At 47.7% G+C, this 24190-nt stretch overlaps 1 protein-coding gene across 2 annotated transcripts in view; it reads right to left on the bottom strand.

Moving 5' to 3' along the window:
• The window catches only part of bif (protein phosphatase 1-binding protein bifocal), a 27273-nt gene extending 3083 nt beyond the window's left edge, over positions 1 to 24190 (bottom strand). The window contains exons 1-3 of one of the 2 annotated variants that reach the window (XM_033328953.2): positions 20420 to 24190; positions 9766 to 9939; positions 33 to 210 (exon numbers count right to left, since the gene is read on the bottom strand). In XM_033328953.2, the coding sequence (XP_033184844.2) occupies positions 33 to 210; positions 9766 to 9939; positions 20420 to 23344 (3277 nt within the window). In that variant the 5' untranslated portion in view covers positions 23345 to 24190. The remainder of the gene's footprint in view (positions 1 to 32; positions 211 to 9765; positions 9940 to 20419) is intronic. The other variant, XM_033328952.2, reaches the window with a different exon arrangement.

Genomic DNA, 24190 nt, shown 5'->3' with positions numbered 1-24190 from the left:
TCGTGGTAACGAGAAACAACGATTAAAATTACCGAGTAGGGTCGGCATGTTGGTCGTCGAATTGGTCGAGGACGTTTTACCGCTGATCAGAGTTGATTGCTCGACGGAACCGGAAGTTTCGCCATCCACGCTGCTCTCACCCTCTAGCATCGACGCCTCGCTCGGATATTCGAAGGTACGGGTAGCCGTATCATCAAATTGTATTCGATGCTGAAACAAAACGCAATATATCGGTCAGTTCGATAGCACATCGAATTGGCAAGCTGTTCGATAGAGAAGTTTCGCGTCTAACGGAAATGCACCGAATTCAACCATTTGACGAGACAAAGGTCTCTTGCAACGATCGAAATATATCGATACCACGCGATTATTGCGAATCAGACGGTTACACGACGCGGAAAGGACCGTGTCTTTTGCCGGTTACAAATAAGACACGGGAAGAACAAACAACGGCACACAGCCTGGAATAACAGTAACCCGTCACACTCGATGCTTTTTCGACTGCGAGCGAGGACATCGCCTCCTCGTCCGTTTCTTGTCCACGAACGCGATCGTCAAAAGAGAAAGCAATTCTTTTTCTAGAGAGTCGTTGGAGCTCGCCGTTCATCGTGCATCCGATATTTCGGTCCACGAGGACCTTCAACGTGCCAGCAGACTATCATAGCCTTGTTTACTGAAAAAAAAAGTGGAGAGAACCTTCTCTTTTGAATGTTCGTGGGACGGGCATCGATCAGTTCGTTTCATAGTGACGCTTGTGTCCGCGACGATAGCGCTACTAGATCGCGGGAGCAAATAAATCCTTGGTCTTTGGACTTGCCGAGCTGGTAACAGTATCTGCGATTATTTCGAGCAGAGGATGACTACTCGCTGGTTAACTGCGTGTACGGAATTTTCAAAGCCGCGAAACTGTTTCGGACACAACAGCAGAGAACGCTGGTTCGTCGTTTCACGAACAAAGGAAGGAGATCGTTGAGAAGAGCGGCGACAATGGCGAATGCCTTCGAACGAGTTTCCGGCACGCACCAAACAAAGCGTACACGCGTTATCCTTTCGCGTATATCGTTTCCCAATGAAAGAACGTTCGATAGGATCGCACGCGCATGCTTTACGAGCAAATTTTTAATCCACTCGTCGACGAACTGTTTGAAAAGAGCACTCTGGCCGATCAAGGTCAGCGACGTCCGGAACGTCCTAGTTAATTAATGGTGCCAGTTAATTACGAACTGCCATCCGTCTCGGGTCATCGACAGCGATCAGAAGAACTTGCATCGTATAATCACCTGTTTCCAGCCGGTATAACAGCCTATCGACTGGTTAGCAGAGTCTCTTGTTCGAGCATCTATCGACTCGTTCGAAAGAAAATATCGCTCGAGTTTAATAAGCGTTTGTTCTCGAGCGTAATTTTTTCCGTAATAAAGTTTCTTTCGGCGAAACAACTTGAAACGACTTTGAACGAACGACCGGAACGTTTAGAATCCGTGTACGTACGCCTAAGCAGAAGCGACCATCGCAGCGAACGCGAAGAAAAGGTTTTCTTCTTGGCGCGAAAATCGCGACACTATGTCGATAAACAGAACACGAGCGTCATTGGCAAAAGGCAAATATCAAGATGGAAAGTTACATTCTGGACGTTTGGCTGGCAGGGACGAGCGTGTTTCGCGTGCAACGAGCGTCAAATCGTTCCTCGAACCGAGATACATGGGAGCCATCGGAGGCTCGCGCTCATTGGTCGCCGGTATATTGATTTTTAGGAAGAAAACGGCGAACCGAACTACCCTCGAAAGAGCGTAAACCTTTTGTTGCGTCGCGCGTGTGCTTTCTCGACCATAAAATCATCCTCGAGAGTACGCTGCCGGTGAATATCCGTTTAAACCTTGCACGTATAACCGTTGGCGAACGTTTGGGAGGAGAAATTCACGGACGAAACCGAGGCGCGCGAAACGCGTTTCTAAACGCGTAGAAACAATGTACAATGTCGCGTGATTTCGAGAGACAGATTCGCGTTTTTCTGCGGTCTCCTTAAGAAACGGACAAATAGGAATTTCGATAACGAGTCGTTTGGTTTCTGCTTCGCATCTTTACGATCGATAAAGAGAGGAAAACCGCCTCGTTTAGAGATCGTGTTCGCGTTGCACATTCGTTCCTCCCCGACAAGCTCGGGAACCTCGAAGAATTTTTCGACTTCGATGGCAACGACTCTCCGGAGGAAGGAATCGGTCGTAGAAAAAGTGCGTCTACAATGTCGCGGACAAGCCATCGCTACTTTCGACCACAGCCGGAGAAACAATGCGCCTCTTATCGTCCTCGAGAAAGGAAACCGTTTATCGCGGCGGACAATAGAAAGAGGAAGCCAGGCGGACTTTTACGTATTATGCGTTACATTTTACGTCCCACATGCGCCGCGTCGCTTCGTAATGCCTTTGAAATGCCGTGTCGCGTCGCTTCGCGGATAGCAACGTGGTTCGCTCTAAATTTTATTTCAAGATTATTCGCAGTCGAAACAATGTCCGACGCTGCAACGGAGAACCATGCGGGACTAATTCGAGAAAATGAGTCGACGAAGTCGTAATGGCGCGCGATAAATTATTCGCGCAAGTTTCACGGACGTAGCGCTTAACCTGGGGGATAGGCGATCGTTCGGGGATAATTTGCAAACGCGAGGGAGACATAAAGTTTAACGCGGCGCGAACCCTAGGATAGGTCGACCAGTGAAACTCAAAGGGGAGACGCGGACTTGTAAAGTCTTTTCTCCGCGTCGCTTTGGCCAGGTCGTGCACGGCAGGCAACATAAAAGCATCGAGGAATTTATCGTCGTGACGCCCCGTTCCCGTGAACACCCGCGTATCTCACCGCACGACCGCGTCAAATGGACGCATAAAGCATGTTGCACGCGGTAAAAACTAGACGCGTACGTATCCGTTATGTCTGGCAAAACCTGTGATCTTTCTCGCGCTGACAAGATTAAACGGCCCATGAGGTATCGCGCATTCGAAAAGCGGACAAACAGCCAATTGTTCTTTGATTCTCCGTTTAAGCGATCGCTGTTCGAACGTTCAACTCCGTAGCGTCAAACCGCGCTGAACCACAGGCTTCGACTTTTCGTAGAGATCCTTTAAATATGATCTCAACTGGTTCGAAACGAATTTTTCTTTCGATAAATCCAATGATACGACAACGTGAACTTTCATGCATATTCTAAATGTAATTTTTACTCTTTGCGAACTCGTTGCTCGTCAGTCCTGAAAGGGTCAAATTTTGCGATAATCGATACCCATCGATAACGAGATCCAAAGTTATTCGTCGCGATTAACGTTATGCACGACGAGCGATTCGCGTGAATTTTTCAAAGATTATTTACACCGGTATTCGGCGTCGATCGAATGGATCGTTTCGAATACCGTTACCGTATAAACGGTCACATACACGTTCGCATGCACGGTCCCACGAGCACGTTAGAAGCAAATTGCCCGCGTCTACGAGTGTTTACATTATTTCTTCATTTGCATACGCGCCGAGCGACCTGTTCAATGGCGATGCACGCGGGGTGCATTCCTCGAAAAGAACTTACAAAGCGATGGTGTATTTACGAGGCAACACCGGCTGAATTTATTAGCGTACAGAGAGTCTCGATCGACCAGCCAATGTCACAAACATTTTCGTTGTTTCTTACAGCATCGAAGAGATCCTTGGCGAGCGCAGTTGTTCGTACTGCGACGGTACAATTTTCATTTTTGCAAATCGTTTTAGATCGTTTTCGGATAAACTAAAACAGCCATGGATTGGAATCGTCTTCGAGCGACATTGAACGAGAAACACCTTACTCGCATCGATGTTAACCATGCGAAGCATATTACGACGACCGAACGAAAAAACGTATCTCAGAAGCTCGTAGAGACAAACGGCTAGGAGAAACGCGCCTTACAACGATAAAAACTTCGATACTCGAAATAATCTTTTTTCTCACGAGGTTAGCCAAGTTGAACGCGGAAGATGGAATGCCCTGTACGCAGCTCTTTTCGACAAGATACTAACGGTCCGTAAACGCAATTACCCGTCGGGTTTTCCGCAACGTGGTAAAATTAGAAATTCAAATTCACCTTTTTTCTCCCTGCTACCGATCCGGAACAACGTTCCTGCGCGGTAGCAAGCGAAGTAGAAAAAAATCCCGCCGCGCTTCGTCCAGCCCACGAATTACAATTGATTTTCGTATATTTTCCAGCGGCTGCGGCGTTGAAACGCTCGCAACTGTATTACAATCAAAGCCGAGGAGAATTACCGGTCGTGCAATTTTCTCTAGAATGGTATGATTTCGCAATTGTTGCGGGAGGTGACGGCACCATAGGGTCGACGACCACGATGACGCTAGAGCGTTAAATAACCAAAATATGCATACAATAGGCAGACGTTGCTTCGCAAAGATATTCTTCGCTTTTTGAAATATTATCGTCGGACGTAAATCACCTGTCGTTGGACGTGACAACACCGATCGAACTCCAACTTATGAAATTCGACGATAAAACAATGGCGTAACGATCTGTTCGATATAAGCGAAGAAATCGCGTAAACAAAGTTTCAAATCGTTGACCTACCTTTTAATCAAGGACGACGAACGTTGCAAAATCGCTGACGAATCGTTAACAAATCGGCGACGAGTCCGCGAAGAGAATCGCAGGCTAGCCGATTCAGCGAATAAAGGTGCTCGGTTACGACGTCGCATCGTTCGCGAACGTCGCGATTATTTGGAACCGATGTCATTTGCGTTTTATTCGAGTCGATTATGCAACATGATTCTGCCATCGTCGTAACGATCCGTTATCGCGGTACAGCTTCCGAGAATTTTGTTAATTGTTCGCCGAAGCGATCTTTAACGCGCTTGTTTGCCCGTCGTAGATGTTTACGCCTTCGACCAATTTTCATGCACACGTTGTTTGTATCGCGACGATTCGGTAATCGCGTTGATAAGCGGCGTTATCAGCGTGAAATTTTAAAATATCGCGTTTAGCTGTAATTTAGATAACCGTGGAGACACAACTAAGTGTTTGAAAACTCCTTGTTTCGTTTAACACGCCATTAATCGTAGTCGTAAGCAGGATTTCACGCGGAAGATAGATGGCTGCGAGGAATCGACGTCCATCGGTCGAATGGTCGATGTCGCTTGTCGCGCGGTACAAAGACCGCAGCCCTGAAGCGTGCGCGAATGTGCCATCAATCGCGCTCGCGATTATTCGCATTATCAGATGCTGCACGCGTAATGGCTTTACACCGGAGCGCCGGTCATTACCTTTCACGGATCGCTATTAAATAAAAGAAGCACGAGCAACGGTGATGTTGATCGCGGATTCTCGCGGAACCACTTACCACTCCATTAAGAATCAAGCGATGATATTCCTTTGATCAACGTCTCAATGTATTAAACGGTTAATTAATTGGTATATAATTCGTTCGTCAATTCGATGGTAGGCATCGGAACGTGTCTTAAGATTCGTCGATATGTTTCTTTGAAAATAGTTCGAACGTTCCTCTCGAACGTTACGTCGATACTCGAATTGTGCCTACTACTTGCCTACTATCAACGTATGGATACGTTAGATTCTTCTTGTAGCAAATACGCAAATACTGTTAGTGAAAGAGATACAACGAGGCTATAAAATCGGTCAGGCGGTGAAGTTTATGCGTTTCGATGCTCGAAACGATTTGAAATGATTATAACGTATGATGCGAAAGAAAAGAACGGATTCTAGAAACAGGCAACTGGCTGTTTTTCGTACGGCGAACGTATCGATTCGAAAATGATTCGCAGCTTGAGATTCAAAGCGCTCTTCGATTTACGACCTCGTTATACTTTTCCTAGCAAACGTAAGTACGTTAAATGTGGCTGATTTTAGCCAACGTTCGATTTGATAATTCTTGTCAACGTATGTATGTTGAATTTTTACGGGACGCCAGATATTTGTGTATCGCTGTACGTTACGGGAAACAAGAGAACTGTATTCCCGCGGTTGCTACGGTTGCGTTATTGTTCGCGCGTCTTCGATTTCAGGAGAGAAATTTCCAACGGTGCTGAAATATTCGACCGGGAACAGGGTCAGTGAATTTCGCACGAGCCTCCTCTTTGTTTCACCTATTTCCCTATCGAGCGACGTGCACGCACGCCGACACATGCCGCGTGTGCTTTATCGTCGAACGACTCCGTACGTGGCTAGTATCGGTAATAAAACCGATTGTTTGCGAGGTGAAACTGTACGATACGCGGCCGGAGGCAAAGTGGATCGTAAAGAACAAATTATCTGCAGCAGCGTGCTGCGACGACCGCCGGTGTTTGTCAGACGAGGACGACAATTTCGCGCTCGAAAGTTCCTCCTTTCGCGTGCTTTTTCAGTGCACCGAGTCGGAAAATCAAGCAATTTTCTCCTGCACTTTGATGCAGTACGTGCCGTGTTCGTCTCGCTCGTTCCGACGAAAACCTTCGTTCCGGGAATTATACGCGTGTCTTCTAAAACGCGTTTGGAAAATACCATCGACGCGTTTCGCTATTTGGATCAGGTTGCAGTAACGAAACGACGAGCGTAACAGGCGAGAATTTGCGCAAAAATGCTGCGGGTTACGTAGCGAAGCAACGAGCTAGCCATCGGGTAATTTGAAGAATTTTTCTAACACGGCATGCAAACAGGGTTGCGCAACTCGTCATCTCGCGCCGCTGTTTTCAGCCGTGTAATTTTTCACCGTTAGAATTCCTGTACGTCCAATAAAATTAAAATATAGCATAGAAGCAATCGCCGTACGCGTTCTCCGTGACTAGTCGCGATTTCTAAGCTAACACGTTTCGAGTGCGCGGAAACGCTTTCGCGTCGCGAAGATAAACTTTACGCGATACTTACTTTTATGGGTAGGTACGCGGCTTTGCTTTCGGTCAGCGCCGTTTTAAGGTAATGGTATTTAAGCCGAGCTAACTGTGAAACCTCCGACCGCCGACGTACCGTCCGATTCGCCAGCAGTTCGCGCAACTTTGTCCTTAATCATCCCGTTATCCTATCGAATTCAATTTCGTACGAGCCTAAACTCTCTTTATAGACTTGGCAGCGTGGTTCGAAGTAGGAATTAGCTGGTAGCTTGGACGACGCCTCGTCGAGCGAGGAACAACGCCCGCGTTTTCTACTCGAGAAGAATTATTCGCCGATAACTCAGGCCACAATGGAATTCCACGTCGTATAATAGCTTGTTCGCAGTTTCTATCGATCCGATACGCTCGACGGACGGCGGAATAAATCCGAGAAAGAAAATACGATGCATCGGCGAACAATCGATTCAGGAGATATCGGTTTTCTCGAGACGCGACCCGAAAGATCGATCGCTGGACAATAAGCGTGACGAAGCGGCACTCGAGTCGTTTCGTTTCGATCGCTTTTACAATGAAATATTGCGCACCGGTTTCTCCAAAATCCGCCTACCCCCATCCGCCAATCCAACTTTCCAATATGCAAATTGCCTCTTTTACCGGTTTTGATTTTTCATAACGCTCGTTACGTAATCCGTTATTAAAGGTTACTGCCTGTGCAACGTTAATTGGATACCAAAATTGAAACTTAGGCGGAGCTCCGTGAAATCGATTTACTCGACGGTGACTCAAGCATCGATGCATCATTATTGACTCAGATCGATAGAAAACACGTTGCGTAAGGTTCAATTTCCAGAGAATCACGATCATCGCTTCTCCGTCGTTTCGCCCGTAAACCGATCGAACAAAAGAAAAACGCGAATCGTTCCTCGCCTTTGACTTTTAGACACCGTCGCCTGTTGCGTAAAACAAACAAAGATTTCCGCCGAATCCGAAAGCAACGCGTGCTTGTGCCTCGTGAAAGACATATCGTGCTGCTCGGTTTCGCGACGACCATGAAACGGAATTTGCGCGTGTTTCGCCGCATTCCCACGAGGCACGGTAGATTAACTCCTTGGACGAGTCGCTGCTCGAAAATCATTGCCGGTTCGTGCATCGGCTACTACTTTTACTTTGCAAATCGACGCTGGTAACAGGTAGGCTACCTACGGATCGTCACGGGAATCCGCGTGTACTCGAGCCCGTGAGAAAGTCGTCCATCGACGCGTTTCCATCTTTTAACGTGCTAATAATTATCGACACCGACAACAAGACGAAAACAATCTACGATTTCTGTGCTACTCGGTTTCTGTGCTTTTACGTTTACTTTGGATCTACTTTAAACGGTCGACACGGCGACGCGGATCCGCCGTTTCGGCCTGCAGCAGCATATGCTTGGCATCGTAAGAGGAACAGACCGGCAGACTGCTTCCCTGGAGATTCGCAAATACCACGATGAGTCACGTGGTGTCGAAACGTAGAATTCCATGGGATAAGACGTCGTAATCGCAGTCGATTAACCAGAGACGAATCGATCGTCGAAACTGTACAAGAGCAATTTCATCTTTAATGGCAACTCGCCGGGAGAAGCTGGGCCGTGAAAATTAATGACGCGCCTGTACAATGTTATAGCACATTAATTATTTGGAACGATTATCTATAGTTCGAAAGGAGAGTATCGTTTAATCCGCTTTCGAGCTAGAACGAGCCTTCGGGTACCGGGGATACTTGTTCTACCGAAACTCGTTGATCGGTAAGTTTTCGCTTTGGCGAGTAGTTCGTTGAACCTTCGCGAGTATAAAAATCCAAAGTACCTGCATATCTGGAAAAGGTAGGATCGTGGAGCGAAAAAGTTTTTTTCGTATCTTGTCACGACGCTCGACAGATACGACTGTGACTGAAAGAATGACGCGATAAAAGGAAACGTTCAGCGTGTAAATCCTAAATTGTATAGAATCAAACATGACTCTGCATAACTACCTTGCAAATCGATATACATATATACATATACAAAGATAAGCTATCAGGATGATGAACGGTTGCTGGATCTAGCATGCAAGCTGTAATAAGTTTATCGGTGACACAACGCAAATAACGTCTTTTGATTTTCATCCGGTTTAATATACAACGATACCGCGGCGTCTTATGATTTTCGACCGAGAGACGTAACGTAATTTCGGCACGCCTGTTTTCAGGCAGGGACGAAAAATGCATTAAAAATTCGGGTTGAGGGAACAGGAAATAAAGGAGGGACCGAACGAAGGGAGAGAAGAGACGAAAGGCTCGGTGCGCATTGTCCTTGAATATTTTACAATCTCTCTCAGGAGGGAAAGCGCATTCCCACGGCGAGCCAAGGGCCTTGGTTACAGTATTGCGTCGCTTGCTTTTTCACTTAAACCAGCTCCCGCCGCGCGATCCCAACTATAGAGCTGCAGTTGATTAGATTAGATAGCGTGCCTTTTCGTCCGATAACCAGATGTTAACTTATCTTTCGAAGAGAAAAAAAAAGGAGCAAAAGTAATAGAACGTATCGGTAAACGCGACATCCTTGTGTTTAACAGGCTTTCGTATAGTTTTCGAACTTAACCCAAATTATCGCGCATCAGATAACGCTCGATCTTGTAATACACGCGCGTCGCAGATCAACAAACAGATTATTCCGAGCTTTTTGCGTCATTGCCTTTTCGTGTTTTTAGTCAACGTTGTTATTGTTAGATCGCGGATTCTCATGCGATATTATTAAAGAAATTAAACAAAGGGTTACTTGACGTACTTTAGACGTACGTTTCCACAGACTTAAATTTTCCACAAATGCATAAACATTTGATCATTTGAGGACTCTCGCGAGTCAGAAAACTGGTCGAAAATACTCAACCACGCGTTTTGCTTACCTTGTGATTTCGCGGTGTCCTCGAGAGATTGCTGCGACCGTTGATGAGGACGTTATCGTTGAAGAAAGACACGTCGCAGGGCGATGGTGGACCACCGGCGAGTTCCCATTCGGCGTCGTCGGTCGTCGACGCGTCCAACGTGGTGTCCAACACTATGATGCCACCGTCGCCGACCTGCGGGCCCAGCAAAAAAGAGGAGTGAGCTCTCGAAATCGGAACGTGATGCGTGGAATCCGGCGAGGTGACTTTCGAGTCTCGTCGACCGAGTTCCGAGGAAACGCGCTGCCTCGCGTTTCTCACCTCCGATCGTTGCTTCGTCGAGCCACGAAAAATCACCTCCGGCTACGAGTATCGACTTTCCTTAAAAAATTTCCGCGTATATCGACGCAAAGCCCGTTTCGAAACCGGCTGTCCAGAGTCTGTTACGGCCAAAGTGGATTTCGCGATCGTCTATATGCACGTTGGCGCGTGAGACGCGCCCACGTGCTCGCTTGGCTGCAATTTGCGTGCGCGATGCAAACGTGTTCGCTCGCTGAACAAACAGCGCCAGGTGTCTCGAAGAATAAGAAAGACTGTTTAAAGCGTCTCGAAGAACACTCGACGCGCAAATATCGAAAGAGTATCGAGATGTCGAGGCGAGATGTCGAGGCGAGATCGAGTGTGCCGCAGATTAACGCAGAGACGACTACAAGCGTCGTAACTTCCTCGATACGCTTCCCTCGAGCCCTCGATGTCGGATACGCTCGCACGGGACGACACGCGTCTCGACCGCGCGTTATTCATCGACATCCGCTGCCTTTCAATTATTTCGTGAATGAACATCCTGTCGATTTGGAAACCGAGTCGAACGAAAAGCGACACGAACGCGTCTTTGACACGCACCATCGTCCGTCTGTCCTACTATTTCGAGTTCCACTACTTTTTCGCACACGGCTGTCTCTTTATCTACCGACACGAACATAAAGATACGAACACGCGACTGTTTCCACGCGTATCTCTCGCGATGACGCGTTTAATCCCGAGCGCGTGACAAAATCTGCGCGATTCACGGAGTACGTCGCTCTATCGTTTCGTTGAACGATCGATAGAACGGAATCGCGTTCTTCGACAACGAGACGACACACTCGTACGAGCAATTTCTCGTACGAGTTGCCACGAATCTCTGGAACCGTACGCCAGAGAAGAAATAATCGCGCGCGAAACGAAACGATGTGTCGATTTCCGGTCCAGTTCCGACCTCGGGTCTTTCGAAAGTGATTCTTTCCTGTTCGCGACAATTTCTTTCGCTCGTTCTTTTCCGTTTCCCACTCTCTCTCTCTCCGCGCGACCGAAAGAATTCGGGTTGAACGGCGAGATCTAAGAAAAAATGCGGTCACGGATCATAACGCGAAGCCACATTACGGACGAGCAGAAATCGGGGCCGCGTAACGCAATATCTATCTGGATTTGAATATAACGTGCCGCGGATGCACTGGAACGAAAAGATATCGATCACGGATCGCGGTGGATCATCGATCACCGGATGGAAGACACAGAGTCGTCGCTGTGCGATCCAATCTGGTTTGCCGTTTCAAAAGCTATGGCGTTCAGATTATTTCAATTACGAACCTGTGTTCCTGGTGAAAGAGATACGACAAGGTTATAAATTAAAACGTTAAGTAGGTACGTCGATTGATCTAGCTGCGGTCGGACAAACGTAGCCTCGTCGGTAGATTGCGAATTCACGAGAAATTTAGACGCGTAACGATCTGCAGTGCGTACACGATATCTAAAATAAAGTATTTGTTATAATATCGTTCGATATCATTTTTGAACCGTATCCCTTTATTCGTGTTGATAAAAATTTGCATTTGCATAAATATCAGCGATCTATCTTTGAAGAAAACCTAAAGTAGAAGCGCCCATCGAATCAAGTTTCTAAACGTCGTTCGTAGATCGAATCGAATTCCTGCTTCGACTATTTAAACTCGTGCACTTTCAAGCTTCGCTTGTTTTACAACCTCGCGTATCTCTTCCATCCAGACAGACAACTTACGTTTGGATGTGTAATAAAGCGCGAGCGAAATTAATCGATCCGTGGCGTTATCGTCCGTACGATAATGAACGTTCATTGATGCTGCCGTGAGAAGAAAGTAACTCAATATTTCCGTTGCTTCCGTGGCGCGGTTGGTATCTCTTTGTTGTGTCGGCTATATTACGCAAGTGATTGCACGCGATAACACGTCGTGAGAAAAATCGTTCTGGCTGCGTTTATCGCGCATTCTCGCTCAATAACGAACCAAGTAGGCGAATTAACTTGGACACCTTGGGATTAACACTAATCCAGTAAATAGAATAAACGTTTAGACCGATCTTGGTTTATTTCGTGTACCGACAACATTTCTAATTTACGAGATCTACCGACTGCCGACCATATGAACGACTTTTAATCCGACGCTGTCGATGGTCAAACGCGTTCGCTCGAGTTGGCATATTAATTGGAACTAAGATATGGTAAACCAAGCGTGCAGTATGGCTCAACCGACTGTATCGAAAGGATTTCCAAGGATAAAAAGGTAGTTTTTAAGGGAAAATACGGAAGATAGGGGAAGGAAAGAACGACAATGAACCTAAAGATGAGGTGGCTGACTTCATGAGAAATTCCCAGGACGTTTCTTTCCATTATTCCAAGCGTATCGGGGTATCGCCTGTACTGCTTAGACCTTGAACCCTCCGAGAGTCCAAGACACTGTCCTAACGATCGTATAGGAACAACCTCTCTTCGAATACACCTGCGTTCACGGAGGTGCAAGCCCGCATAAGTTAACCCTTTGTCGTGTTCGAACCACGTAGGAGAGTCAAAAAAGGCGGAGAACCGGATGTATGGGGTGTCTCGAAAGTAAACCTCGTGTCAATAGCATATTTGATTTCGAAGGTTTGCGTTTGACCTCCCTATATAGATACGGCAAAGACGATTGCTATTATTAAAAAAAAAATAATAAAAATAAGAAAAGAAAAAGACAGAGAAGATACGATCGCTGTAATACGCGTAGCTACTTTTTTTTCGTCAGCTCTACCCGACGTTTAACGAGCTCGTTTCCTGGCGAGAACCACGGCCAGCTTTGCAGACGTCACACACTCGTGGTCTCTAAGCAACGAGTTTAACAATCTAGCTCAAACAATGCAGCTATCTACATACATATGTATGAAATTGTAATCTCTCTACACAGACACGATTGCACGAGAATAATTAATGTCATGTTAATTTCGCTTTATTTGACTTTATTAGGCGCGTGCGTTAACGATGATTCTATTAAACCGAGGACTATAAAGATTTGCTATCTAAGTTCGTCGGAAAAAACTTCGCGTTCCCCTCTGCAGTACGGAAACATAGCCAATTTCGTATAAATTCTCGCAACGTCAGAAACTTACGATTTTATGTTTCTATTAAAAAGGAAGTCCACGATGATAAGTGTACGATACGTTATCACGTGGAAATTACACGATGACACGCGCAACGGATGCACGTTTCGTCACATTCGTTGCATGTGAATTCTCGACGAAATTCAGTCGTTCGTGGATTCGTCTCGTCACGCGAAATTCGTCGCGACTCGCGCTAACTCGGAACAATATAAGTCGCGACGGGCGTAGAAAACCGATTTTATCTTCGATACCAGTTCCTCAAAGTAGAAACTTTCTCCCCTTTGTTCTACCCTCGGCAGTCGTCGCGTTTCTTCGCTTCGCCGTCGATTTGAACGGCCGCCGTCCCGTGGGACGTAGGACAGCGAAATTATGCAAGAGAAACCACGCCCAGTCTTGTTCTCCGTCTATTCGCGGATTCGACAAATTTATTCGTCGGCCGGAACGTTCTCCGTTTAGTCGTGGTCGCCGCTGCTGACTCGAAATCCTATGAATCAGCCACGATTTCGCGACACTGCGAAAAATCGAAACGCTGCCTCGTCGCCGGTTTTTCACGGAAACAGCGATATGACTCGTCGGTGGATCGTGGCGTCGCGTCGAGTTTCTAAATTGGAGCTCGCACAGTCCCGACGGCATGATTCATACAGCGTCGAGATTAATCCATGGAGGTCGTTTGCCATAACCTCTCCGCGATTTCCATTTACGCGTTTGCCATTTTCGCGTCGCTGATACCGTAGATTCTACTCTGTAATGGATCGAGTTATACAGATACACCGAGGGATAAAAAAAACGTCAAGTCGATTTCGGGTCTAAAATACCGGCCATAGACTTTTTCGTTTCTAACGCTAGTCGAAGATCGTTAAAGTCACCGAAGGTGATATACAACCCGGCGATACGATTTTAATTGGTCGCTGTACAGCTTTTATCTTTGACTACCGTAAGCGTCCTGGTATTTATTAGGCTCTTAAAACGAATATCTTCCTGTTCGTTGATAGAGACGCGTTTTTGCCAAAAACTGGATCCATTACGTAACCGGAGAAGCAGGGTGAGAGGGTCGAACGAACCGTACAACGTTCGAGGCTTGCATGCAAATGCAAATTCGATCCACGACCAGCTGTCCGCTCGCGTTACCACTCGAGTTTCTCCAGAGATCGTTGGTCAAGGCCAAACGAGGTCAGGCACACCGAATTTCGTTAGAAAGAAGAAAACGGACGATCGGCGCGCGTTCACGACGTAAATTGAAAAAATTCCATCGTGCGGTATAAGCGTGTCGATGATGGCATTCGGCTACTTTATCTTTGGCTTTATTTATCCAACGGACCAATTAAGAGAGCTGGAAAAAGCGCACGAGAAACAAACACGTAGCGGGTACATCTCGGTAAATCGATCCTCTCGAGTTTGAATTTGTCCACCGAGGGAACGGCCGATAAATCTCTTGGATCGTCCGGAATAACCGAAGACTGGCCACGCAAGCCATCGCCGCTTATTTACTGCGTCGCCGCGATGATAAAAACGTGAATCGTAATGGGGTTAAGGAATGCAACAGCTGGCTCGTTCGAACCGTACCAGTAAACGGAGAAAAGTTCGTTAACGTTGCCTCGTTAATCCTCCCATGATCGCTTTTTAGCTCCGGGTGCCGCGATTAATTTCGCAAATGGACTTTTAATAAATCGGAGAGGACGCCGCCCGTGCGTCGCATCGCGAGCCAGCTTTCAATCGCGAAAAATTCGCGTCAGCTCGGAGATTACCGACAGAGTTACGCATTTTACGGTTTAATATCCACGCGGCGAACAATCGGCGACGCAATAATAACGTTTGTTCAACGTATCGATCACCGGAATTAACGAAACGATAAATCGATAGCGCATCGATGGTATCGCTCGTACCGACCAACCGGTTCTCCACCAGTTCTGGAAACGTTCTCCGACCGGTCAAAGTCACGCGTTGAAAATTACAGAGTACGAATCGCGATCGTACGACCGACGATGAATCGGTGGATCGGAGCTTCCCACTAGGAATTACAAAACTCCGAGCAGAGAGCCGGTCGAATTTTCAACGATCACGATGACACGATTCCGAGCATCGATTATGCAAGAATGCATTGTTCGCCGCGGGCGGAAGAGCAGATAACGCGAAGGAAAGAGAAGCTATTGTCGCGTGGCCTACATACCAAAAATCTTAGAGGCTGATTCAGTTGCGACACGATCGTTAGAGCGCAATGTTCCTTAGAAGGTCTGCCTGAGGAGCGAGTCTGAAACGCGATAACGGGCCTAGCCAGCTTCACTCGCTGAAGCGGTACGTACAGTCTCGCGTCCCTCTAGGACGGCCATATACGAGAATTCCCATAGCGTGGTATGGAATGTCACCAGCCACGATGCCGCTGCCATTTCTCAGTTGGCTGATCGGCTATCCAACTTCTACCTGGCAATTTCTTCCAGCAACTACGACCTCCTGTGACCGCCGACCGATCGAGACGAACTGCGAATTCGATCCCCTCTCCTCGAAAGGAGCGAAAAGAAACGTCTGCATCGAATTCTCGAGACAACCGAATCTCGCTATTCGAATCCGTTCGTGGCTAAACTATCCTCTCGATCAACGATCATCGATGACAACGTCTAACGCGATAACATTGCTACGTGCTGTGTGTTTACAAGCAACGGTAAGACTACGAGAATCTAGAAAGTATCATCAAGTTGGACGAATTGAAAATGCGATCGCGGATTAGCAGGATAAAACGGCAAGCCGAACTTGAAGACGAGGTGCGAATAACAGGCTATCGGTGATAGTTATCGAAAGAAAGAAGGTCAAGGATACCTTCTCCAGGCGTAAACTCGATTACCGTACTTGCATGCAATACGGTAAACCTGTCGACGAAACGAGCCAACAGTGGTTCTTCGAACGATACGATGCGCGTTTCCTTTCTCTCCTGCGATCTCGCGAGTATATACCAGCGATAGCACGAGCTACGCAAAATCATCGAAGCTTCTCGATCGAATCGTATTGCCTTCCCTTCCCTTCCAACACGCCCAATCCCTTATCGATGGTAATTTTGAAAAAAATACGATCGATGAAACAGCATTTGACGCATCGGTGGTATTCAATAACGTTCTTGTCTCCTCTTAATTATCAGTCGATAAGACAAAATAAATAGCTGCCTGACTCATCCAGATATATCCTAAATCGTCTAGGTATTCGAGCAAGGATTGTATTTATACAAGAACAACTGTAGCCGTGTGTTTATCTTTCTTCGATGACAACTTGTCGAGCGTTGTACGACATTCAACGATAAATCGATCGGAATTCAATGGAACACGAAACATGCTACTTCGATCGTAGTACTTCCGTTGAAACGGAGGACACACCGCAGAGCGTGCAGGCTCTGTTTCTACAAGAAATTAAAGAAACAGAAGACAGTTCGACACGTTTCGAAGATCTTTAACTCTTTTTTTATAACGAAAGATAGGCAAAACGTGGTCGCGCGCGTTTCGTCGAAACTGATTTTCCTTTCCGAATATTACGCGTGCAACGTTACATCGGTCGGTAGAGCATTTAACGCATAATGGATTCGTGATAACAGTAATAGCATAGAAAGCAAAGGAACGTATTTAACGGTTATGTAATAGCGCGTAATCATCGGTTGTATTTCCCTGCGGGTTGTTGCACGGACAAGACGAATGCCTGCTAATCGTACGTTTATGGTGACAAAACTAATGTATCGGCCGGCTATTGTAACGTAATAATAATATGCGCGAAGGAAAACGAGCATAACTGGTCTCGTAACGAGTTTGGTTTATCAGTTAACATCCACATTCCTCGGTAATTAGCGTAGTCAACGCCGAGAGGCTTTCGAGCCTCCCACCGAGTTGAAACTCGGACAACGACAACGCGGAATTCTTGATTTCCGTTGCTGCTACGGCACGATTAAGACGCAGAAATGCCACGTAATTTCTGCTTTCACCGGGGATAAACTTTCGGAAGATTGTGAAAGATTTTACCGTTACGGGAAACAGCGTTATTCGAAATGTACACGGATCCTCTATCGCGCCCAAGTGGAAATATTTACGAACGTATGCTTCTGGATAAGCTCTGTTCGCGTAACGTCGAAAGAACTCGCGAGAATACAAATCTTATCGTTATTATTGGCAGACTTATCGTAGCTTATCGAGCATCGAAAAATGCTCTTCCTAAAATAGCGGGGCAGCTCGGTTGCGTGTAAAATACAACCACGTGTATACTTTCCGTCCACGTAATACCAAGTTGGTAACGCTCTGTTCTGCAATTAATTTCTTTCCGGCTGCATTACGAAACGCTCATCGTTTCAGTCGGCTACCTCTAGGAATGCCACGAGACTACACTCAGCAATTCTATTTCATTTTCCTATTTTTTTCCTTTTTCAATTACATCTATCCCGGTTCTGGCTTCATTCCCGTCGTTTCTCGCTATAAAGTCGTTGGCAACGGGCGACGAAGAAAACGCGCGATCGTCGATGCAACGTCGCATTTCGTACCTCGATCGGTCACGAATATTCGTTATCCGCGTTTCCTCTTCTTCTTTCAGCGTCGTAGATTAAAAAAAAAAAAAAAGAAAAAAGAAAAAAAGAAACAAAGAAGACGGTCTTCCGAACGGAGGATCGTTCCACGGCCTAATTCCGTTGGCGTATCACACGGTGAAGGGAGCCTTTTACCTCGTTACGTGCGCGGATCCCGAACCATTGTGAATATTTTCGTCGATTAATTAGGCCAATTATTAAAGCTCGCTATAACCGACTGCATCGTGACGCGTTACACGCGTTGCCGAGGTGCACCGCTCGAGCTTGCGCAATTATTACGAGGTCGTCGAAGGTTAATTAACGCGACCGACGAGTGTTGCACGCAGTACTATCGCGTATCTCGACCGATCTGCCTACATTCGAGCCTAAACCAGAATCTCCTCCCACTTCGTTCGAACTTTTGTCGCCCTTTTTGTTTCGGCATCAAACGTACCGGACAAACTTTCGATCGATTAGCATCGTTTACCGGCGCCCATTCGATTTCGTAACTCGATATCCGAGAAGCGCGCACGTCTATGCAATTTCGTTATCGCCGAGATCCGTAGCCACTTAATTTCTGTTTAATTACCAACGAGGAAAGGTTATATCCGCGGCGGCAACAGCAGCAGCAACCAGCGGTAGCAGCTTCGGAACCGCTGATCTACGCTGACACACGCTACGCGTATATACGGCAGCGTCGAACCGAGCTAACGTTGTGAGACAAGGAATCCGATATCCGCGACATGTCATCAATCGAATTACGCAGACCGCCGCGAAATTTTACCTTTCCCTGACTGCCGAAGGTAAACATAGTACAAGCGTAATCGTACACCTCCTCTCGCAGCTACGACAAAGATAAATTTGCAGAGGCGTAACAGAGGCTTCGCGAACGTGCCACGAAGATCGCACAGGTATCGATAGGCAGGCCGTTTTGTCCTTAGATTATAATCTAATTGTATCGGGGACAAGCAGGGGCTTCTCGAGTTCTAACGTCAGAAATTTCCATAGATAGCTGCAGATCCAACTTTTAATCCGTGAGAAAGCTACTTACGACTAGAGATAGTCTACGGAAATAGCGTAGACGGAATAAGACACGTATGCACGTGCTACGCGAAAGAACGCGCTACCTTCGCGACTCCAGAAGGCCTTTCGGTCGACCCAAGGACGACGGAGCTTGACTCGATCGAATGGAAAGTATCACGAGGAGTGTCGTTCGATGCATCGCGGTAAACGTTCAAAAATCCATCGCGTTCTTCGCTCCGTATGGCTCGACGATGATTTCGCGATCTGGATGCACGCTCCAGTTTCCCGTTCGTTAAACGGTCCTTCCGTGTATCAGGACAGCGCGGTTGTTCCCTCTTTTCCGGAGGTCGATTCGCGAAAATCCCGTTACAGCTATTAGACGGACGTCTCTCGACGAGATGTTCGTAGATGAAGATCACGCAACAAAAAGTCGATAATTCCAGGAACAGTGATGATAAATTGCAAGGCGATGATCGTTAGAAAATTACCGAGAACGGCTGAAAGAAATTGTAGAGCGATTCGTATACCGGACGATCGAGCTTCCGCGTTATCTAATACGAGAAAGTCAGCCTCGTCGCCACCTTCAATTTGCCGATCGCGATCTTAATTTTCTAGCTTTTCGATGCAACATCGAATACGCTCGATTTCACCGGATTAAACCCTTGTCGCCGGGTTAATGGTCTACGTTCTTTAAAGTTCAAAGCTCCACGACAGACGAGTTCGATGTCAGGAGTCGAATTACGATCGAATAGAAGAAGCGCGTATCTGTCAGAAGAGTCGCGTTACCGTTTCGATTCGGTATGGCATCAGCTGTGAGACAAGTTTACGACGAGTCGAATGCGCGACATCCTTCTACTCGACGCTGTGGAATGGAAAACTAATAAATGTCGTGTACGAGCTGGTTAAATGTGACCGCGTGCCACGAATGCTCAGACGTCACTTAAAATTCTACGTGTGCCGCGGCGCGAGAGCACGTACGCCTCGAACGCAACGCCAGCAACGCTTTTGTTAACGTAAGTCATATTAAAGAAAGTGAAATGCTCCAATTATACGCACACGTACGAAAAGAAAGTGGTCCGTGACAGGGTACCATTGAACCGTGTCGATATCCAGCTATTTACAATCCGATCACGAACTCTTCAGTTTCCAATTGGCATATCTCAGACCGTTCGAGCAAAGGAGCATCGTACGTTCGAAAGGTATTTTCCTTTCGAAACGTTCCTTTTAATGAACTTGTGCAACCGACGAACTTTTATTTTAGTTTAAGAAAGTGTTTCGGTCCTCGCGCGTAATCAAACTGATATCTTTATTGAGACGTTGCCCGTCGCGAGCTACGAGCTATCGGTTCTAACATATCGTAAAACAGATAAATTTACTAACTTTATCTATCGAACCACGGGTTGATTAATCGTTCCATTCGATGGAAAATTATACACTTGTGAAAAAAAGAACTACGCAATTTACAACTTGTACTTGTACTTGTATACACCGATTATATATACAACGATATGGTTAAGTAGAAAAATATCGCTCAAGAGGACCCTAACGTTGAATAACTCGGTTCGCGACTACGATCGAAAACGAACGATTGCCCGATTTCACCCTTCGAGACACACAGTTTCGAATATTGGCGCGGTTTGGAGAAACTGCGATAGAATGAGAGGGAAACGAGCGAGATTGGAAGTAGTCGTAGCGATGACTCACCTTTGGCTTCTCCCGTTTCTTTTTGATAATAAGTCCGTCGTTCTCGATATAATCCGGCACTTCCTTCCGGTTACTGAAATTGAACACCATGGTGTTGTTTTGCTGGTTCCAGGGCTTCGTCTCCCACAGACCGGCGCCACCCGTGCCAGACTTTTTCGCGGGTTGAATCTCATCGGCGCTCTTTAGGCTAACCACAACCTTGGTAGGTTGTTCTATACTTTTCACTCGATTGATCAGATTTTTCTCCAACTCCCGATTGCTCAGATTCTGCTGAGGATGCTGCGCCTTGGTAGACACGAGCGGTCTTATTATCCCGATTTGTTTTTGGGGCGGAGACTCGACCTTTTGGCATCTTATCGTTTTCAACTCGTTCCCTTGCAGATACGAGGTATTGGTCGGAGACTTGATCAGACCCAGGCTGCAGATAGCACCGATCGGTTTGGTTTCCACGTTTGCTTTGGTATCCATCGTATCCTCTTTATTGTCCTCGATTTTCCTGTCACACTTGTCCAGTTCTAACCTCTCCTGCAGCCTCGAGACGGTCTCTTGATCCGTTACGACGTTCGTGGAACCCGCGGACAAAAACGACTTGCCCCGAGGAGGTTCCAGCGACAACGACTTCGTTTCGGTCCGAGCATCCGTTTGACGTTCGTCCGTTGGCTTTTGACCATTCTGCTTGAATCCTGGCAAGTAACTCTTGTTGGAGATCGGTTTGTCGTTGAAACTGAACTGCATTGTGACGCCGGTTTTCGCGATATTCTCCAGTGCGGTCTTCGATATCGTCTTTGGGGCATCGACCTCCTCCGCCAGTTCGTCGTCGCTGTGATTCGCATTGTTGATCGGTGGCTTGTTCTCCTCGGGCTTCTCTTGATCCGCAGGACTGTGCTGTATCCTCTCGGAAGGCTGCTGCTGCCTCGGATGTTGTTCGACGTTGACGATATTCCCGTTCTCCTCGAGTTGCGACCGCGGCGTGATCTTACAGGGTTCGGTCACCGACATCTGTCTAAGTAACTCCCTGCTGGGACTCGGCGGTGGCTTGTGCACGGGGCTGGAATTCTGCCTGACGAAATCCTTCATCGGGGACGGAGGGCTGTGAACGCGTGGTGAACTTTGCCTGAGCGTGTCCTTCATCGGGGACGAGGGGCTCTGCAACCTGGGCGAGGAAATTCTGGGGGAAAGAACGGGCGTTACAGGCGGTGACTTGACGTTGATCTCCAGAGAGGATTTCAATTTACTTAGTTGTGGCTCGGGACTGGGCGCGGGCGAGAATTTCAACTTGTAGGATGGCTCGGGCGACGGGGATGGGGAGTGCGACTTTTCGATTTGCTGGAACTTGCTGACCACCGACGACACCGACTGCACTATAGGATCCGTAATCACTCCGTCGATGTGATACTCCTGGCCGTCTTGGCTCTCGATCAGCTCGGCCGTGGGTTTCTGCGGCAACACGATTTTCTTCGGCGATCCTGGTGGCGCTCTGGAATTCCCATTGACGAACGGTTTAGGTTGAATCGGTGGTTTCGGCCCTACCTTCTTCTGCGCCTGGGCTTTGAACGTGTCGTTGATCGTTTTGAACGTGGCCACCTTCGCGGCCACTTCGCCCTTCGGTTTCAACTTCTTCGCGGACCCCTCGAAGATCCTCATCGTGGTCTTGACTAGATCCGGCGGCGGCCTTTCCGTTTCCGCCAGCAACGGTTTGATTCTTTTCGGCTTGTTCACGGGTTTAGGCCTGTCCAGCTCGCCCAATCGGCTCTCTATTTTCACCGAGCTACGATCGATCAGAATAATGTGATCGTTGACCGGGTCCTGCTTCAAACCGTTGGTCACCACGCGACCGGATACACCGTGGGTACTGCCGACTTCGTCCGTCCCGTTGTACCTCATCAGAGTTTCGACGCTTCGGGCTCGTTTCATCGACTCGTTACCACGGCAAGCGTTTCTGTACCTGTCGGTTTTCGTAGCGGCACCGGTAGTCGTCCTTTTCGTGTACTTCCTCGCGTTCTTCTCTCCCGGTTCGTCGTCACAATCTAGCAGATCCTCGAGACTCGCGGCGCGTCTGAAACGTTGCACCGACACGCGACTCTTGTTCATCTCTTTCAGTGTAAGGTTAAGGTATTTGCTCTTGAGTTTGTTCACGATTCCCGGTCCGTATTGCAGTTCTTCCGAACTGTCGCTCTCTCCGTCGTCGCTGGTCGACGCGCGATTCCTCGCCATTTCCGTTTCGATTTTACCGGCTTTCATTTTCGATAAATCCGCGAGAAGCTCTCTCTCCACTTTGTTCGTTCTACACGCGCGATGATCGTCGCAGCCTGCCAACAAATCGGCCCCTTTTCCGTCTTGTTTGGAATCCTCGATCTCCGAACTGTCACCGTGTTCCGATTTTCGTTCCATGTCCGTCGACGATTTGCTTAGAGTATCGTTCGCAACATCCTCCGAGTCGGAGCAGAACGACAGATCCACCTCGAGACGCATGTTGCACGCGACTGTCGAGGCAACGTCGGTGGCGGCGGTCGTTCCGCTGCTGATGATGGCGCCACACGCCGGTCCTCTCGAGAAAAACGGCGAAGATGATACAACGACACCAGCTATGGCGCTTCCACCACTACCACTGTTAGCACTCGAGCTGTTAACCATATTCACACTGTCCTCTCCGCTGCTCGTTGTCCGCGATCTCGATGGCACATTGCCGGCTATACACTGTTCTTGACTACCGGTCGGATCGACCACCGATTCCGATGTCCCGCCTGTCGTCGTCGTTGTTGTCGACGAGCCGATCACCGCTGAACATAGCTTCACACTGGCTCCGTTACTCGCGAGAACCTTGTTCTGTTGCCGACGACGCTGAATCAAGTCTCTTTTCCACTGTGGCACGTTACTGCCGTTCGTTTCGCCGGCGCTTGTCGTCGTGTTGCTGGTGGTAGCCATGTTGGACGCGCGATGGGCGCGTTCGCAAACGCGCGCCCGAGTCTACGCGACACCACACGTCCCCTCGGCCTCCTTCGATTCTCGCGCTGTCAAAATATGTCCTTTTTCGTTTCAGGCACAATGCTCGGCGTTCATCGTGCTCGTACGAATCCTTCCACCGATCGGAACCACCACCAGCTGCGTATGCCCGTTGGAAAATCGATGTCTTTGACACATATGTATGCACGTTTTCACGCGCACGAGGTTGACAGAAGACACGTTTCGTTTCTCCGGCAATGATTTATACGATCATCTTTCCTTGTGTCTCCAAAATTAGAGAGCAACGATATTCTCGACGAATACGTCGTATCACCGACGAGTCGTAACAATTAACGGAAGATGCAGCTTTTTCCTCGTCGCTCGATTCGATTCGACGTTTCGACGTCCGAGTCGACTTTACTTTACTCGAAGAGTAATCGGAAAAAATCAAAGGCACCTGTCGTGAGAAACGCACACGCATTCACACTTGCACACGCGCACAGCACCCGAGAGGAATGAACAGCACAACTCCACGTACCGTGCACGTACTATTTCACTCCATGGTAACTATCATGTCCGCTTCCTGGTGCAGCGTCGTACCCGGCGAAGGCTCGCCAATCGTTGGAAATCGAAAGTACCTGCCCGTGAGGACGCACTCATGCACGCACTCACTCACGCACTCATACGAAAACGCCGACGAAAGGCGAGCACGGCCGTCCTCGTTCGTTCGCACGCACTCCACTCCTGCCCCTGTACAGATATCTCCTCTCTCTCCCGTTTTCTATGCATCAGCCCCCTCTCGCGCCACCACAGAACCCATCTGAATCT

The sequence above is a fragment of the Bombus vancouverensis genome, chromosome 3, assembly GCF_051014615.1.
Source record: "Bombus vancouverensis nearcticus chromosome 3, iyBomVanc1_principal, whole genome shotgun sequence".
NCBI lineage: Eukaryota > Metazoa > Arthropoda > Insecta > Hymenoptera > Apidae > Bombus > Bombus vancouverensis.
The sequence above is the reverse complement of the archived record's forward strand: the minus strand, read 5'-3'. Positions and strand labels throughout refer to the sequence as shown.